We start from the raw sequence: 20,660 nt of genomic DNA, 5'->3' as shown, positions 1-20,660 counted from the left end.
GGCGGAGGTAATATTTAATTTCTAATGTCATGGCGGCGTACCGCGTAAATGTTGTTGTTAGAAATATTTGTTGCCAACTCTAACACTGCAGTGGGCCAGACGTGTGGGGGGACCACCTTACAGAGTTTTTCTCTCGCAGTCTATCTCGTCCCTATGTAGTACGTACTGTAGACTACAGTGTAAGCTACACTTACACTTTAAGCACGATTTTTAAAAGAATCGTTCTTTTTAATCGTGACTGTAAGCGAGCCGGTGTTGTTGTCACAGAATAAATTAATGGTGTTTGTCACGTCTGATCATAGATATTGTAATAATAATTAATAATATGTACACATATTTTATAATAATATAATTATAATATAATTTGTATACAATGTTGTATTTTTCTATGGGTGTGGTAAGGGCACACTGTCCAGAATAGATATACATAGTAGACTATAATTTTATAGTTGACGCGGTAACCGAACGCGTTGATTGGTTAGACATGGCGTCGCGTCCCATTATGTTTCCTACACTGTGCGTTTCCCCTTAGTGCGCAGGAACTTGTTAATCCTCTCTCGCCGACAGCCAAAGCAGCCTGCCGTCCCCACTACACACTCCTGTCCTGTAACAGCCATGTTGTTGCGTCTTGCGATTTTGCCGCTTGAAAAGCTCTCATGAGCCTATGCGCTTGTATCGACGACGCTAACCAAAAAGAATATAATATAATCCACACGATGTCGCATGCCCTCCGCGTCATTCGATTGCGGTGATTTGGCGTTCAGCACGCGGATCGACGACGAAACGAGCGAAACTTATCGATTTCCGGTGGAGGATCAGACGACGGATGCGTACACGTTTGATCACCGGCGGTAACGCGTTCGTCGGCCAGACGCCATACTGCACATCCGGACCTAGTCTGTTTTCACCCGTTTCCTCGAAATCGACTCCACGTCCTTGGTAAGTACTGCGACAAGGTCGCCGAGTAGATACATATTATTTTAATTTATCGTTCTCCTTTGACACCGCTGACGTATTTTCTTGGTGGGTAGATGCGCGCCGTCGCCGCACCCTCCGACCGTTTCTGTCGACCGCCGACACATGTCAACAATTGGTGTGTGTGCCAGGGCCAACTAGTGCCCTTGAATGATACGATTAAATACATACTTCTTAGTTCGTATCGCGCACTAACAATTATTGTTGCTCGAAGACGACGCTGGTTCTCATCAACGGACCTGCGTCGTAACACTGACCAATGCTTAAAAGTCAATTTGTCATTTTTTGCTCATAACAATACTTCATTTGGTATTTTGCATTGCTGGGTACCGCAACTAAACTGGGTTTCTAATTTAATTGAAAATGCAGTGGTAATTTAAACTAGAGTACCTGGAGTACTTTCCCTTATATTGAAGCTATTATAATATATTACAGGTGATCGGTAATAATTGACACTGACCATAACGACAAGGTAAAAAACGTCTACCTAATGTGTTTTACTTACAAAATCAAAAATATCGCAAGCTGTTACCCCTGATCAAATAACTGCTATCGTTATATATTCGGCTCGCCTATGATTTTTTTGTGGGGAGGGGGATTAAATAAAATTATTCATAATTACCTTTATGATTATATATTATCTTTATTTTGCCACCAGTTGGATGCATTAGCATTTTCACCAGTGTGTAATTTAGCTGAAGGATGATAGTTTTGAAAAGCATAATGCCTGAAAATGCTTCATACACTTTGGTATATTTCGATAATACTTATGTATCCAACTCACTTTTGGAATGTTCATAATATTACGTTAAATGGGTGGAATCATCGGTTCTTAAAGTTAGCAGGCCTGGGCAATTGCCATCCCTCTATATGGGTATTTATTTAGGTATTACTAATAAAAATCCAATTGGAAGTGGCAAATAACAAATCAAAATTCACTGGGTACATTATAAAAAAAAAATTATAAAAATATATTCAGAATTACAGAATAAACTCAATACATTATGTAAAGAATATTTATGTGAGGAAAGAGATACATCAAATTTTTTAATTGAATATTGTTAATAGCATATACCTAGGTACTATATACCTACATATACGATAGCTGTGATTTATTTTTTATATTATTTACTTACTATCTATAATATATAACTTTTTTTTACAGTTTGATAATTTACTTAATATTAATGTTTGTGATTTTTAAGTTATTTAAATGGGAAAGAAACAAAACAATTTTTTTAACAGCTCTAGCATAACATAAGTAAGTACTATACCTAAAATATTTGTGATTCATTTTTATTATTATTTACCTACCTATTTATAATTTTGGTATTTTAATTTGATAACTTGATAATTGACTTAAAACTAATATTTTTGGTTTTTTTTTAAGTAAAATGCATTTGACGTTTTTTACCTAACGTGGTGTACTGGATCTAGAGCTCATGAACCGAGATTAATTGTCTCATGTGATGCAGATGGCAGACTGAGCTAGCCTATTTTTTATATTCTATTAGGTATAATGGGTACCTACTAGGTATTCAAACATATTTTGCCTAATTTCTATGTGATTCAATAATTTGATTACCTATATCTATTGAATAAATCTGTATTGAATGATGTATATTATATTAGGTACCTAGTTTTATACATTTAGTGGTATTTATTTGATTATGCTTTATCCGTGACTGTACCAGGTACCCGTAGAAGGGAGGAGGAGAAAGGGAAATTCTCCCCTGCTTGGAATTTGGGACTAAACTTTTTTAAATTTAAGAAACAATTAGGTAAAACTAAGAAATTGACAAGTATTTTACTCCTAACGTCTAACTGTTAGGTGGTCAAAATTAGTAGGGCCCCTAAAGTATGTTTTAACCCCGAGCCCAAGTTTCTCTCGCCACAGCCCTGCCTATATACAACCACACTCGCGCTAATCATAATTTACGACCAACACAAATTCCATGGGCGGTGGTGACGAAATTGTATGTTGTCTAAATATTGACTTCATCAAGCGGGGTTTGATCAAGCTTAAATTGGGCTCTTTTTTATTTAAGTTTTCCTATTCCTTTATAATTTTGAATTTGTTTAGCTTTATGGTTTGTTCAACTCAATGATGTCAACCACTAAATATTATTTTACTAGTGAAATAAATTGTTATTTTATACTTTTTATAGGTGATTATTAAATACCAACGTTGCAAAAATGAGTGAACCGAAGTCTAAAATAAATACTAAAAAAAACCCCACTTACCCACTGGGTACTTTACTTTGGGTAAAACTGCTCAACCGTGTTTGGTGGCCCGGTACAGTTGTAGATCCCATTACAATACCCAAAGAATTATTAGAATATGTGAAAAAAGTTGAACCTATTGCTTGTGTGGCTCAATTTAAAGAAGATAAAAAATAGTAAGTCAACATTTTGTTATACATTTTGTAAATTTTTATGACATTAATTTAAAATTCTTTTAATAGTCATATTGTTGGATTATACGAAGAAGTATTTCTATACTCGTGTGATCGCAAAATTGAATTTATTGAAAAAGGGTTTTGTAAGTATTAATTTTTGAATTATTATAATATGTACCTACCAGGGTTGATAATATACGCATAAAAACTATTATACATGTTACATATATAATACACTACGTATAAAACTGTATAATTAAAACATATGTGTACATTTTTATTCTTTGAAATTTATAGTGATTCGATGTTTATTAGGTATTATATTGATTTTAATTTTTAACTCATTGAATGCGTACTGACGCCATTTGGTGACATTAGGATCATTCAGCAACGCGTTTGGCGTCTAATATACATTTAAAATAAATGGTTTAAAATTCCCTATGCATGGCCGAATGTTATTTTATTATTATTTAGCGTGGATTAAACGTGTGTTTTTAAATATGTATACATACGTTGTTATGGGCAGTTTCTTTATTTTATTTTTACTTTTATCATACGCACTGGGTGAAAACTTCAAAAAGGCATACGCAGTCAATGTGTTAACTAATATCTTATTGTAGCTTTTTTATGTAATATGTATCTCTAATATATTATATTTTTAATTCTGTATTAAACTACTATAAGTCTTTACTCTTTGCATATTATATTTCAACATATTACATATATTGTTCAACAATACGCAGTATATACAGTTCAACAAGAAAATACCTAAAAAAAAAAATATAAAACAAATCACTTCACTGTTCAGACAATAACTTTCTCATTTATTTCACTATTGCTATAGTGTATACTATATGCCTATGCTTCTATATTATAATATACTAATATACTATACCTACGTGATGCATATTGCATTTTTAAAATAAATAAATAATTGGGTAATTTTGTATTAAGTACTTCTGTCTACTACCAATTTAAATAAAACTATAATAATAATATAGAAATTCGAGTAGAAATTGGACTGTTAAATAATTATCAATAGAACAAAAATAAATTTGAATTATTATTTAACATAATTAATATAATAAGCTGTTATTACTACAAAAATAATTTAAATAATAACATGTGGTAGGTACCTTTTTTTTTAAGTTTTAAAAGAATTCATAAAAAACATTTTTAAACATTTAACATAAAAAAACATCTTTTAAACACACAATGTTTAATTTCAATTGTTTAAAACTACGAACCCTGAAAAATATAAATACTTTTATACAGTATAAAACAATTCAGTTGTTTTATAGTGTATAAGTAATACGTGTTTTATGCTGAACTGTATTATAATAATTACGTTCCAACTCTGGTACCTACCTACTTATAACAATATTTATTTTCTTATGTTGTTTCCATATATTTTACAGCATTATATAAGAATCAGATGAAAGGTTTACCAGTGATTGGTAAATTTGACATGAACAATTTCAAAAAAGATGTTATCGCGATGGAAGAACTCATTGGAGGGGATAAATGTATCTTTGAACACTTAAAAGAAGAAAAAGAAAAATTTAAGTCCATCGTCAAAGAATTATTCACTCCTACTAACACTAAAAAATCAAAAAAAAAAGAAATTGAAAGAAAATCATTACCAGCACCTAAATTTACAAAGACTCCTAATCAACCAAAACCTAAACCTGTTTCCAAACCAAGAACAACAACTCAATCACGGGTTGATAAGACTGCTTATACTTGTCATGCACAAGTTGGCTGTAACTACACAACTAATCGCTATGATAACTTAAAATGGCATATGGCAACCCATAAAAATGATACAGACGTGGTTACGACTAAGAAATCATCAAATAGTTCTACCTCAAATAAACGTAAGAATTTAAAGACTAAATCGTTAGAGGTTAAAAAACAAAAACTGCAAGAAGAGTTATTGAAAGATTGGGACAATGATGGTGAGGATGAAGATGAAATCATTACAAGTGGAGTACAATCGTCTAGTAATGTTGCACAATCTTCAAATGAAGAAGTCTTAGAAACAATGATTGATGTACCATCATCAAATGAAGAAATCGTACAAATAAAGAGTGAAGTACTATCATCTAATAATGTTGCACAATCTTCAAATGCTGAAATTATACTAACAAAGACTGATGTAGTATCATCTAGTAATGTTGTACAATCTTCAAATGAAGAAGGTATATCAACAAGTAAAGTTTTATCGAGCGAAAATGATACTAAACCAATCATAAGTAAAGATATATCCAGAAATAGTGAAGCTCAAGAAACTAGTACTTGTTCTCCTAATAAAGTTTTTGATTTTAATGAAAATGACAATAATACTCCTGTTGTAGAACTAAGACAAAGTAAATCTGTTTATAGTTCTACTGTGGATGATGATATAAGTGAAACATTGCCAAATGAATTAGTTTTAGTTGAGAAATCTACAGAAAATGTTATCGATAAACCTCATGAAATCCAATCTAATGAGCCTGCAAATGAAATTGATAATCAAACAAAAAGTACTGAACTATTATTAGAAAAAACGGATACTACTTTAGACCATATAAACAATTTTGAAAATTCATTGAGTTGCATTTCGAGTAATATAAATAATTCTGATGCAAATATATTGACTGAAGATAACAACGTTGTTATTGGTGAATCTGAGTTAAGTGAATGTGGATCTCTTAACAAAACTGCTAATATATATAAAGATATTAAAATAGAGACTAATGACGTCGTAGGTATTCCATTAGTTGAAAATATGTCTACTGAAACGGAAGACAGTGCAATTGTTGAGGAGAATACTAATCACAAGGAGATAGTTTCAAATGATGAAGAAGTTAATCAGTTGAATGGCACCACAATTGATAAGAATATGCTTATCGAGAACTTATGTTCTGTAGGTAGTACATCCAATAAAATAAATTGTGAAGATAAAATCATTAAAAAAGAGGAATTCCCGGAAGATATCCCAAAAGATTGGTTAGAAGGTCCTGAATGGGAAAGTGCACGATCTGCAGTTCAAGAAGGTAATAACTAAAACTATATTTATATACATTGACAGCGATATGAACAATTGCAAGGCTGGGCATTAACAAGTTGAAAAGTTTATATCATTTTAACTTTTTAACTTAACTAGTTACTTTCTTTTAACTTACTAAAATTATTTTTTAATTAACGTAAAATTAACGAATTAATTTTTCATTTTAAGAAGTAGTTTACATTTTAAGTTAAGTTAATTTATTTTGTATTTAATTTAGTTATATTTCATTATTTCAGTCTATTTCGTTTTATAGTCAAAATAATTTCACCGTTTAAAGTTAAAAAATAATTTCATTCAAATCTAACTTATATGGAAATACTGTATAAAGTATAAACACTATAGTCAATAATTTAGTTTCGGGTTGGAAAAAAATTAGGTACGCTAGCGTTGTATAAACAAATTTTAATACAAATTTTTTAACTTAATAAAAAGTTAGCAAAAAGTGTGTATTTACTTTTATCTTAACTGAGTTGACCTATAGTTAAATTAACTTTTTACTTGTTATTGGTGCATATTAACTTAACTGATTTTAAAAAAATAATCATTAACTTGCCCAGCCTTGAATAATTGGTCTAATAATTGCTCATTAAAGAAATGAATATGGTCATAAATATATATAGTATTATTGTAGGTTATAGGTATAACTTCCCCTGCTAAATTTTAATTATAATAGATAATACAAACATATAATGTTTTAAAAATTATTCAATAACTTAGCTTTTTTCACACAATAATAGTCATGGTACTATATCTAGAATTCTATCTTTTAATATTGTGTTTAACGTAGTGTAGCTATTAGTCTGTACCTAAACTAAACTCTATTTACACCATTCTAAACTATACACTAGAAAATTTTCTAGAAAGCACCTGCAGTTTTGCAGCAAAATTAAATAATTAGCAATAATAATCAGCTGTTTTGTTAACATAAATTTGATTTATTAATGTCAAAAAACAAATATTTAAAACAGAATTGATAAATATTAATAACATTTCTGTATTCTGATTGGCTACAAATATTTCTATACTGGTAAACAGTGTGATAAATGAGACATGCTCTATTATCAAACATTATATATTTTCACCATGATTCCTTAGACCAGTTTACGTTTTTGTAATTAAAGTCAACCTAAACACCAGTTTACTAGCCAATAGCTATCACACTAGGAATAGCAGAATAACTACTATTATGTGAAATGGGCTTTATTTAAAGTTTAGATGATAGAAAAGTCCTCCCACCAATACACACATTATAAATGTATAGTTAACAAACCATTAATGATGGTTGAAATTAAGTCTTGCAGCAATTTTATTTATTATAGTTCTGTGAAATCACCATAAATAATAATTTAATCAATTTATTGTTAATGGTTAATTAATATTTACATTAGGTTTAATAGTTTTTTTTAAAATAAATTTACCAAATATTTATTACTGCTGTTTGGTAGTATGTTTAAAGTGAGTTATTTCTGCTATGTTTGTATTGTATCCATTATGTTGCATCATAAGTTTCAATATTTTTAAACAATTTGATGAATTGTAGTTAATATATTTATATACTGTAGCCTAAATTTATTTTTAGAATTATTTCAGTTATTAATTGGAAACAAGCCAATTAAAAATAGTATATGACAGTAAAATATTGATTTTTTAATTAAACTTGATTTAATCATAAATTTACTACCTGTAAATTATAATTTAATTCTAAAAAAAAATAATTGCAATGCGTATTATATCCTGTTTTTATTGGCCCTCTTTTATAATATTTGTATTTAGTAATGGAATTAATTTAGATTTTGAATACTGGAATGTACAAATTATCATCAACTCTGTTAGACGAACACTTAGTTAAATTGCAAAATAATGTTTTAACATAATATATTCCCTTGGTTAGAATTAAATACAATTTTAATAAAAGCGTTATAATAAATTAAGGCTTAAATATTGGTAAAGCTATAAATAATTTATCAGAGAAGTAAAAATTATTTTATGCACTGGTATAAAATATGAATTTGAATTTTAATAAAACATTGAAAAGAATAACAGTATTTCGATTTATAGAATTAAACATTGTTTATTTACCTAAGTATTGTTTTATTTTATCTAAAATGTTTATATTTTACCATTTACAATTAATTTATAAGTATGGAATGACACATTTTATTCAACTAAAGTAAATTGTCTCTGAATATTTTATAAAATAGTTTTATCATTTTATATTAAATCATGTTTATTGGTTGGTTTTCATTTTTATAATGTTTAGTCAGGGTGTTATTTTTTTTACTTTCCATGGCCCACCCACTGTAGAATACCGAATTTATGTCTGTATAATGTATAATAAATATTTATACATATTGTATGAAATGATGTGGTGTGTAATTATAAATAATTAATTTTATTGTATTTAAATTCATTGCAGAATATTGTTATATTATATGTCAGTAATTATTCTTACTTCTATTTCACAGTATGTTTATGTAATGATATTCAAATAATGTATGACAATTTTTTAATAATATGCTTTCTTATCTCACAAAACAATTCTAACAACTTGGCGAGGATTATCCTTTATTCCAACAAATTAACTTATAAGCTTTGAAAATAGTAATAGGTACTTGACTGTGTTTTCAAATCCACTCAAATATGTGGCAATAACACAGGGCATTGATATTATTATTCTAATATATCACATAATTTTTTATCGCTATAATCTTGGAAATCATATTTAATAGTAGATGTACAAACATGATAATATGACATTTTTATATTAGATTCATTTGTTATGGGGAGATATTATGTTTCCATTATTGTATTACAATTTGGTTTTTAACATTGTAATGCATAATTAATATTATAAACAAAAATATTTTTTTTTATTTTGTTTATTATTAACATAAGTGGAACGGATGTGTTTCACTGTATTGTTTTAAATAATTGTTCACAACATTTTTTATATAAATAAATTAACATAAATTAAAATGGTTAATTTTTATTAAAAAGAAAATTATTGGCACTTATATTTTTTCTAATTACTCCTAATATGTTTAAATAAAACGATTTCATAGATTTGCTTCCGTGCACAATTTATTTAAATTTTTATCTAGTTTTTACTAATACATTCTACATTTTTATCATTATTTCATTTATATTTAAAAAAAAAAAAAAAATTACTAAACCGATTTTTTTTTATAACACATAGCTAATTCATATTCTGCTGAACTCAAGCTGCCCACTAGCCACAAGTGTACACTGCCTGAGTTTTTGAAGTGAGCTCCTCAAACAATAGAACTGGACATGTGTTCAGGTGGTGGTTTGATTGGTAAAATACCGTCAAATAATACAATTACTGGGGGAATCTGGAGATTGTTCACTGCCAGGTTTATCAAGTTTTCGTGTGTGTTAGATTTTAAAGCTTAAACGTTGTGTGTACCATTTTTTAAAATCTAAATAAGGCCCTTAAGGAGAATATATTAATATATAAGTTGCACTTGATCGAGAAAATGAGTAGCTATGCATTTCTTCTTTATGTATCACTGCCAAACACCATTGTGATATATTAATTTAATTTTGGTACTTGTTTTTTATGCTACATAACAAATATTATTGTGTTATGTGAGCTATTTCTTAAATAATTACCAGTTAATTATAAATTATTGTCATATAAACTTTTTTTCCTTCCTTTCTTTTAAATACATTATAGTAATATTATATTTATTATTTACATTAGGAAAAAATAATGTAAAAAGACTGATAGTTTATTTTGATTTTTATAATTGTTTTAAAAAAAGTATCTGGCAACAGTTTTTAGTAACATTTTTACTTGTAGATATAGTTGTTTACATCGCCAAAATTATTCTGCATACAAGACAAGTACCTTAGGTTTATTTTGTATACTAAATATTTTTATTGTGTTGTTGACTGTTAGTTTATTTATCCATCATTTTTTTTTCATCAGAGGAACAAAATATTTTAACTTTATTGTTAAACAATAATTTGTTGTCATCTTACAAATTAATTTTAATAAACTTAATATTATATTTAGGATCATTGTGGAAATAAATTATATATTATAATAAAAGTGATAACTGTATAGACAACAGTTCAGTTATTAGAATTTTGAATTTTTAACCTTAAATCGAGAAAATATTTAATTATTAAGCCAGTAAAATGTATATTTAGTACTTAATATAATATATATTATAGTAAAACCTGCGTAATATGGGACCAGAATATTATGAAAACCTGACCTTTGTAGACAAATGTTAAGGTCCGGCGAGCCTAATGTATTATTTTACAACATATTGTATTAAATGGAAATCTGTCTAAAATCGAAAAAAAATTTATCGGTCGTAACAGTTTCCATATTACACAGGTTTTACTGTATTAAATTATAGCCACAAATATTGTATGTTCGTGAGCTTATATATTATTGGTAAATTATAAACACTTAACAATTTTTAAATGTATTATATTAGCACATCAAAATATTAATTGGTATAATATACTAAATAATTGTAACATAATATTAAATATAGTAAAGTTAATTATATTTCTAAAATAATCTATTAAAAATCTTAAGTGAAATGTTACCATTCAATGTCTATTTTTTGTATTACAAATGTAGAATGTATCAATGATTAGTTTAGTTTTAATAATTTAGTCAATTTACAAATTACTGATAGTGTTAATCATACGGTAAATAAACTAAAATATATTAAACATTATGTTTATTTGATACTATTAGTTAGTGTGTAATTTTGTACAGTAATTAAATCCTCTATTATAAAAATTGTTAGAGGGATTGACAATTTAAGAATGAACAGTATTTTATTCTATGCCCTTGTATAATATGAACCATTTTATTGCAATATGAATTATTTTAAATTTGTACACTACATATTTTATTATTAAGTATTGATTTCTATAAATTTATTTTTGACATTATTTCAATAAATATATAATAATTAATTCTTAAGAAATTACATTTATATTATATTAGAACATGGATCCAAAAGAAAGTTTAAAAATATTGATTATGATAAATCATTGTAAACATTTTATGCTCTATATAAATATAGATTATATATATATTATTTGTTTTTGTGCAAAAGGACAATTATATATTTACAATGATCAAGTCGATTAACTTTTAACATTGTAAAATTGTACTGTAATTTTTTGGACATAATTCTAATCATTAAAAAACTATTTTTTTCTGTTCAATACCTACGCTTGACAATAGTATAAAACAATTTTTTATACTAATTTGTTGTACCTACTACATAATTGAAAAATTATTGCAATATATATTTATTTTGATAAATTACTACCAATCATTTTTTAAATTCGATTGTGGACTTTTGCATGATATATCTCGCGTTAATTTTTTTACAAATAATAAAAAAAAATTCTGAAATAATTGCATTTCTTTATTTATATAAAGATAGAAAAGGTATCAATGCAAATAAAATCCATAGCCACCTGCTATATATTATCTCCCAGCCATACTATTTTGGTGGTTTCTGTTCACACCACCTTCTTTCTTCACCGGCCGGGCATACCGTATCATTATTAAGTATTATGTTTCTACTTTCTAGTATTTATGTGCATTAATAGATTTATATTCCAATGAATCATACTTAACTGAAGGTGTAGGAAGGATGTTCCGCGAGATGATTGCATCAATATCTTTTAACTATATACGCAGAACTACACCTATGATCTTCATATTATCTTGTATCAACTAGATAGTCGAGTCTGAGATATTATTATTTACAAAATTATTAATCATAATGAATAATGATTACGTATTTTGAAAAGCATATTAAACAAGTAGCATTTAGAATTTTGCCTTATTGAATTCTAATATTATAAGATTAAAAATAGGTAGGCACCTAAAGTTAAAGTAGGCCAAACAAATTGTTTGGGATGATTTAAACGCTTGTGTCCCAAGTACGCGTATAATATATAGTATGTATAATACGCTTGCTTTGGCATAAATGCGTGTTTTTCATTGTGATGTTTGTTTTTTTTCATTTTATTTCGTTTTTGTTTTTCCGCAGCTTACTTTGTCAACTCTGAAGGATCGAAGTATATGCCCCCCATAGATGATGATAAAGATGATGAACTGTTCAACGTTTTTGAACTATTTGAATCAAAGAAATTCGAATCGGAAATCAAAGATACGAAGTCGGAGTCGGGGTCAGAGTACGTCCTTGGCGACGAGTATGAAGTATTTTTACCCGTAGATGTTGAAGGACCCTTTCCCACAATGGAAGAATTGATGCCAGATGTTAACCCTGTTACGGCGGCTTGTCAGAGAGCCGCGATGGAAAATTTATTTTTACATTTAAACATTATTGATAAATGGACATAACATTCTTCCCTCAGTAATGTGTTTAACTATACAATAACTGTTTAAGAGCTATTTTTCCCTCTATCTTCTGTCTGATTCCGTGTGTATAATAATGTTATGATATTTTATTCTGCACCTATATAACGACAAGTATTGTTCACCTCCCATACAACTACGTCTATAATAATAAGAAGCCACCAGGCAGTCACGGGAAAAGCCGGTTTTGCTTCTTGACATGCCTATAAGGATTTTATATTCTTTATTAATTTTGGTCTGATCTACAAATTTGTTATTAATGTTTTTTGTCGATTTCACTAGTGTTTTTTTGTTTTAAAAATGTATGCCAAAATCACATTTTTTTATCATTTTAGCCGTATATTTTGTACCTACTTCAAATTATTGAAAGACTATTAAGATGTCAGAACTTCTCCGACTCTCAACACGAGTTGTTCTCGGTGTTTCCCATTTTGTATCATTGTAATTTTTTTACGCTAATTTAATTACTTTTTTTTATATCACGATTTCCATAATTTATTAAATAACTGCACAAGTATATAATATAATATAATATTTTTTTTATTTCCGTATTACGGCGTTGCTGGAAAATAGAACCAATTGTACCGTAGGTAATTGTTTAATTTTACAAAAAGCCATCGATTTACGCTGCGTATATAATGTTATAAAAAATAATATGTATAAGTACAAAACCTCAACCTGAAATAAATTAAGTTTATCTATAGAATGCGTTTTTCTAGTATATAATAACTATTATAAAAAATTAAACATAGGTATTCTGTATAATGTGTTTTATAGATTTTTAAGCAATTCACTTTAATTAAGTTAGCCCTTTCAAACAATACTTGTTAGTACTCGTAATTTATTATAATGTAATAACGTAGTGTCGGCACCTGAAACTTTGTCCATAAATACTATAATTTCTTTATAATTTATAAATATATTATATATTTTTTTTTTTTGATTCCTTATACATAAGTATTTTTATGTGTTATTACTTATAAGTATAGAAAATATAATAATTAGATGAAGGTTAATATATATTTTTATTTAATTTAAACCTGAGTATCCATGTGTAGACTTATGCACCCGTAGGTATGTGCCCACTTGAACATTTTATGACTGCGCAAAGGAAAGTGCCGCCCGTGACCGAGATTCAAACCAGCGGCGGTGCGCGTTGCAACCGACGCCTTAGTCCGCTCGTTTACTCCGTCCTTTTCTACCCACACAGCACTGTAATACTTATTTAAGTTTTAATCAATATTTAAATTTAAAAGTAAAAAAAATATTATATTTTATCAATGTTTAAACTACAGTTTGTGTAAGATTTTAAATGTTAATTAATCACTATAAAATATTTTTTGAACCAATTTCAATTATTTATTATAATTTTAAAAACAAAGGTTGCTTAAAATTTAATTAATGTTGTATTGATATTTTCTAATAATTAATTAAAATTAATTAAATATTGATTTTTTTTAAATTATATGTTAACCAATGATTAAAATGTAATATGTATTACATTTTAGATTCTGAGTGGAACGATGAATCAATACAGATTTTACAATAATGTGTTTTTTCTTTTTAAAATTTTTTTTTGTGCCTGTGTAACACGATAAGTAGTTAAAATAATGCTTCGATTTTCAACTTCAGTATCTTTTACTGATATAGTCAAAATTAATTCGTAATTTATATAATATTTAAATATAATATAGATCCATTATAGCAGATTTTATAACAATATATAAGTACTAGTATATAATATATAATTTGTAATAGACTTTAAAAATGTATGCTTTTATATATTTTAAGAATCTATGTTTTTAAGCTACTCAACTTGAACTGCAGATTTGATGATGCTTTTTTATAAGATTGTTATACATTAATGTTTTCACACAAAACCTTTTAATAGATAATATGTTAATTATACTCTATATAAATATATACCTACACCTACACTTGAATATAAATTCTAATGGAATAAACAATATTGGATTTGAGAAGATTTTATATGTAATAAATAACTTTTTTTAAGATATCATGAGTAAAAAACACAAACACATATTATATAATATAATCCATTCTCGGATCTCAAATTATTATTGCTTATTAATATTATATTAAATAAAATACATTTTTAATGATTTATGATTTATTCAAGTTATTATACGTGAGATATTATAATATATAGTAATTTTTTTAAATAGAATTAAGTACACTGTTTTTCAAAAGTTGCCTTTTTAAGCTAAACAAAGATTGAGCTAAAATATATTTTATTATGTCTTCAACTTCATTGAGTGGATTACTTTTGAATTTGATTTGCTATTTAATCGAATCTAAAAACATAAAAATACATATTAGTTTATTTTATAAGTGATATTAAAAAGTATATAAGCATGTTGTACTTAGATAATTATATTGTTAAATACAAAAAAGGAGAGAAAGTTACAAGTATCAAATTCACGCGGAAATTAAACAACATGTATATGTGTATACCATAGACATTTAAAATAACTGTAGATAGCCAACTACAGGATAATAATATTAGAGTCGGCAGCCATAATTATAGGCAACAGGGTGATGTTTACAAAATTATTAGTTTGATTAATAATGATAACAATATGATACTAGCGACACTAATATACCTCCATTCATGTTAAGAAAGAACCTATAGCGGCCAATTTGAGCGCATTGGCATTGACTTAGTGAGGGAGGAAAAACGGGTGTTTCCTCACTACTGCCCGATGAAAACCACTTTAGGCCTGTTTTACAATCATAGTTTAAACCTAGGTTAAGCCTAATTCACTGATTTTACCAGCCGAATTCGGTGGTTTAACCTTAGTTTAACGATTGTAATACAGGAACTTAGGGTTAGGTTCTTTCTTAGTGTGAATGGAGTGTAGATATAACATTTCATAAGAAACAATTTCATATTACAACAAATATTATTTATATTATAATAATCTAAGACCGTGTTATATAGTATCTTTACTAAAAAATACTAGCATTGATATTATAATATATATTTGAAAAAAAAATAATTTAATATAATTAAATAGACTATATTATGTCTTCCAATGCAATTATGCCGAAAGTTAGTTTCTAAAAAAAAAAAAATTATAATTTATATTATAATCAATGATCACAAATATTAATTATTGCATCCTTATCAAAAATAACAGAACATATAAATAAACTTGGAAAATTTTTTTTCCCTTTTTTACCTGTATAAGAGTACTCTGATAGTAAACTGTCGGGAAAAAGTTTTGACATAGGTCTTTTCACAACTGATTTCACATTTTTTCCTCCTATATGACAAAGTTCTGTGATCTGAAAATATTAAATAATATTGTGCTGATATTATAAACGTTATTTTAAATGCATAATGCCCATGATGTACTAATCTTTACTATAATCAGCTTAAAAAAATTCTCTTATCTGGCATATTATGTATAATGTAAGCAACTTTAAAAAATATAGTCCCCCTTTATCATTAACACATAGTTTAATGAACTAAGTTGATTAACTTACCAAATACCAATTGATTTTTATAACTTTGATCGCCCGATATTTTGTCTTCAAATGTTTGTAAGTCATAAATGTTATTAATTGGCAGAGGACAATCACTAAAGTCAACACCATTAACTTCCATCACAGGCTTATTAAATGAATTTTGTTCTAAACACTTTTCCATCTGGTCCAGTTTATCAAGCATTACTGTCTGATTGCTTAATACTTGTTTCAACTCATATTTTAAGAATGTTATATTTCTCAATAGTTGGTTTCTCAATAGATCTGAAAACAACAAAACTTAAATAATAATATTGAAAATATGTAACAATCATTTAGTTTAAATTATGTTCCCATTTATATTATGATCAAACTGTCAAGTTATTATAAATCGCCAAACTATTTTTCTTTGTGGTACCATTACTAACTGTAATAATATAGTTGTATATTATAATATTGAAAAACAATGAAAATTAAACGATAAAACTTCTTACTGTTTATATTTCTTGACTTATCGTCCGCAACAACTTGTTCATTGGAATCATTTTCAAAACTAATATTCCTGTATCCTGGACTATTAACAACTAAATATACATGATATTCAAAATTATATTTAATAATTTATCGTTAAGCTATATGTATGTTTGTGTTCTGCAAAATTACCAAAAATAAACTTAACAGTATTTTACTTACCATCATTTAACATGCTTATCATCTGATTTATTGCCAAATAACTTTTTTCTGGATACTGGATTTTTTATACCTATACATATATAAAAAATTACAAATTATGCCAATATTATTTTTCATAATGCGGTACTACATTTAAAATAAAAATTACCACTATTTTTTCGTTTCAGTTCACTGACTGATGCTTGTTCGTCCTCATCTTGGTTAAATTGAAGTCGTTTATTGCTTGAACCTTTAAAAGCTTTTAAAATTTAATATATTGAATGACTATATTATATTCAAAATTCTTACTATTGTGTCCTGCTGGTCTACTAAACAATTGTTCATCAAGATCATCTCTTTTTGCAATTGAAATATTATGTGTGTTTTGCCTTTTGCTGTCTGTAAACACAAATTATTTATTTATTTATTTATTTATTTTTATAAAATCAACGGACCAAAGCGGATCACGAAAACACCTGACAGTGCATTCTCTTGCTCATGGTTTCGTTTGCCCATGTGGCGTCCTCATAACAAAGAAAGAAAAACATTACATATGAATTGGCACAATATGAAAACTAATAGACAACTGATAATAATTCAAGTAATAATAGTAAGAAATACAGAGACAACATTTGAGTCTATAAAATAAAAAACTATAAAATAAATATTTAGGCACTATGATTTAAAAATAACAAAGTTTTAGCTTTAAATACTTTTTTTTTTTTTTTTTTCTATATTTGTTCATTGTAACGACCTCAAGGTCTTTGACAATGCTTATCACAAGTGGGTAGTAGGGAGATCATGTGATCTATTTATCTATGTATATATCACTATATGCATGATACTACCCCCCTTCTCCAAGAGGAGACATGTGCGGTCTTCACTCCCAGTGGAGTGGGACCTAGTTGGAAACCGGATGACGCAATCGGACGACAGCACGGGAAAATGGTCACTGCGTAGAATCACACACATTTTTTTCACTTTGCTATGAATCGAACCGATGACTGTGTGAGTCGTAAGTCAACTGTGTGACCACTGCGCCACTCCGGCCCCTAAATACTTGACGAGACAAAACGAAAAAATCCAAGAATATGGAGATTCTATTGGCGTTAAAAACAGCTCTTGAAAAAAATGACTATTTGTATTAAAATTTGGTGCATGGAACAAATCAGAGTTTCATAATTTGTTAAATTATGATTTATGAGACATTTAATAGGCATTACCATTATTTAATTTTTTCATAGAGGTTAGGTTAGGTACATCAAAAAATAATATTTTAAATTTTACTGCAATTAACCAAAAAGCTACATACACGCCTCATATAAAATGTTTACGAATTGCTCAAACTGGTAAGCCTCACACAATTGGTGTGTCTATAATTTTACATGCAATCAAAGACGCAGTCTCAATCAAAAATGTTTAAAAGAACTTAATAAGTTTCTGGTTATCAGTTCAAGAAATTTATCCAACTGTTTCCAACGAAGCTGTAAAGATGCTACTCCCATTCATTTCATAATATAATTGTGAGGTGGAATTTTCGGCAATGGTTCCTCAGGGGCGCCATTTGGGGGGGGGGGGTAATTTTGTTGTCCACAATTGGCCTAGGCCTAATTAATACTATGGCCAGATGGCCTTCAGTTTGCCAATCTTTAATTGTGCATGCACGCAGCTATTCACTGATAATCATAAATAATATTATAATATTGTGTTCTTTAATTTATAATGATAAATTGATATTGGTATCACTTTATCCACTGGCACACACAAATATGTGTGAATGGTAAGTGGCTACTGACAGAGGTGGACTGGCTATTTTTGGCCCGGGGTGCAAAATTAATTAGGGGCCCGTAATTTTTTTTCAAACCTACCTAAATTTGGAAAGAGCCCTTAGTTTTATAAGTAAATATAAAAAAAAAATTAAGAATAACATGTTGTTTATTTGTAGAGATGTTGAAATATGTTATTTTATTTTGTATAATACCGTATTATACCAGTATTATACCGTATACCGACTTTGGTAATCGGGGGCCCGGGGTGCTACTTGGTGTATAGCACCCTGGGCCAGTCCGCCCCTGGTTACTGATAGACAAAAGACATAATAATAATAATATGCATCTATTCTATCTATAAATATCTTTACTATACACTATACAGAATGTATGAACGGTAAAATGTAATGTGTTAACTATAAAAATATGTTTTTATTAAGTATGTTTTTGATACTGTAATGAAAAACTGAAAACACTAGAAACGTTTTTTTAACGATTGGCCTGGAGGTGGGAAAAAATTGGCCTTTTTAATTGTTTGCACACCTTAAAAAAAAACTGAAATGGCGCCCCTGAAAACTTCAAGTTATCAACGAAGGTATTTATTGTCATCGCCATAGTCAATTACGGAGTTAATAACAGTGATATTGTGACTCGCATTTAGTCTATCATGCTAGTATACCGAAATACTTATTTGTAGGGCTCGGAAGTTGTAGGAATTGCATATTGTTCTGTATGATCTCAATTTATAGCAGACCTAGCTAATTAGATAGAAATAGAAATTTGAAGTAGGTATACAATTGCGAGTTAAAAAAATTGAAAATTGAAAATGCATATTTCACCAATTTTAGCTAAAAAAGTGCATATTTCATTGATTTTATACGCATATTTTTCGCATATTTAACATTTTTAATGCATATATTGCAATTTTTTCGTGCATATTTTCCATTTTTTAGCACCTACAACTTCCGAGCCCTAGTTATTACCCACCTTTACTATTATAGTAATTATATGGGTATAATGTTATATATTATATAAAAAAAATAGATACATATATACCACATATATACATATATACATATATAGTATATATAATAATACATTTTTAAAGTAACAAAATATTAATATATACTAAAAGGAATTTTATTTTTATTTTATGAAAATTTAGAATTTGTAAGACTTATAAAAATGTTGATGTTTAAAGTTTAAATATCATCATCTCTGACGCTGAATAAAAAGTTTTTTTTTTTATAGGTACTAGTAATTATAAATTTATATCATAAATATACGTTACATGAAAGCAAAACATTCAAAATGAATATTGTCAAATTGGTTTCATACGATTTCCTTGAATGTTCGGTACATTTCAAATGCGTAGGTAGGTACCTACCAACAACCAGCTCTGAAACACACAGTACACGAAAACGATTTGAAATTATTTTCTAAACTGTAGTTTATCAATAGGTACCTACATAATTTCTATAAAATATATTTTTAGTTAAAAGTTTAAAACCTCTAGGGTCAAATAATATTATATAATATAACGTTTCTCAGAATAATTGTGCAATGCACTAGTATTATAATGTATGCTACCTACCTTAATTTTCCTCAATACAAAAATAAAATAATAGTTGTTTATAATTAGATACACCATCCAGTTTAACAAAAAAAAAAACTAACAAATTAATCTATACTAAACAAACTTATTATACTACCTAATTCAATTAGTTCTGAGCGTATTTAATCATTTTTAACGAATTATGTTGGCAGCGCTGGGGTATGACGAAACACCTATAATATCTAACTTCTTAGTTCATATTGAATTTCTTAATAAAAATGTATTTAAATGTATGTACTTATGGCATTAAAAAAATTAAAATATTTATGCCGGGTTGCAATGACAATCAATTTCAAACCAA

General features: G+C 27.8%; 2 protein-coding genes across 3 annotated transcripts; one reads left to right on the top strand and one right to left on the bottom strand.

Moving 5' to 3' along the window:
- Nucleotides 1-557: 557 nt before the first annotated feature.
- On the top strand, nt 558-13,437 carry LOC100167277. Of its 2 annotated transcripts, none has more exons than XM_008189976.3 (5): nt 558-939; nt 3,144-3,374; nt 3,441-3,517; nt 4,793-6,412; nt 9,623-10,034. In XM_008189976.3, exons 2-5 carry the CDS (start codon nt 3,172-3,174, stop codon nt 9,691-9,693), a joined length of 1,971 nt encoding a protein of 656 aa, XP_008188198.1. In that variant the 5' UTR covers nt 558-939; nt 3,144-3,171; the 3' UTR covers nt 9,694-10,034. The 2 variants fall into 2 exon arrangements, with proteins under 2 accessions (XP_008188198.1, XP_001943841.2); XM_001943806.5 differs by lacking the exon at nt 9,623-10,034 and adding an exon at nt 12,486-13,437 and having other exon boundaries at nt 560-939.
- Nucleotides 13,438-14,934: 1,497 nt separating this feature from the next.
- Nucleotides 14,935-17,679, bottom strand: LOC100573725. Its single transcript, XM_029486269.1, has 7 exons — nt 17,452-17,679; nt 17,285-17,374; nt 17,127-17,234; nt 16,798-16,887; nt 16,325-16,588; nt 16,018-16,123; nt 14,935-15,129 (listed from the first exon to the last, which is right to left on the bottom strand). Exons 1-7 carry the CDS (start codon nt 17,489-17,491, stop codon nt 15,120-15,122), a joined length of 708 nt encoding a protein of 235 aa, XP_029342129.1. The 5' UTR covers nt 17,492-17,679; the 3' UTR covers nt 14,935-15,119.
- Between the last annotated feature and the right edge of the window lie 2,981 nt (nt 17,680-20,660).

This window comes from Acyrthosiphon pisum, chromosome A1 (genome assembly GCF_005508785.2).
Source record: "Acyrthosiphon pisum isolate AL4f chromosome A1, pea_aphid_22Mar2018_4r6ur, whole genome shotgun sequence".
NCBI lineage: Eukaryota > Metazoa > Arthropoda > Insecta > Hemiptera > Aphididae > Acyrthosiphon > Acyrthosiphon pisum.
The sequence above is the reverse complement of the archived record's forward strand: the minus strand, read 5'-3'. Positions and strand labels throughout refer to the sequence as shown.

Excerpts from the sequence above, each read along its gene's own strand:
- LOC100167277 (XM_001943806.5), top strand. The coding sequence starts at position 3,172 with ATGAGTGAACCGAAGTCTAAAATAAATACTAAAAAAAACCCCACTTAC. Across the intron at positions 3,375-3,440 it reads TTTAAAGAAGATAAAAAATA|TCATATTGTTGGATTATACG; the intron begins GTAAGTCAACAT and ends TTCTTTTAATAG. Across the intron at positions 3,518-4,792 it reads ATTTATTGAAAAAGGGTTTT|CATTATATAAGAATCAGATG; the intron begins GTAAGTATTAAT and ends TATATTTTACAG.
- LOC100573725 (XM_029486269.1), bottom strand. The coding sequence starts at position 17,491 with ATGGGCAAACGAAACCATGAGCAAGAGAATGCACTGTCAG. Across the intron at positions 17,235-17,284 it reads TAGACCAGCAGGACACAATA|CTTTTAAAGGTTCAAGCAAT; the intron begins GTAAGAATTTTG and ends AAATTTTAAAAG. Across the intron at positions 16,124-16,324 it reads TAAAAATCAATTGGTATTTG|ATCACAGAACTTTGTCATAT; the intron begins GTAAGTTAATCA and ends TAATATTTTCAG.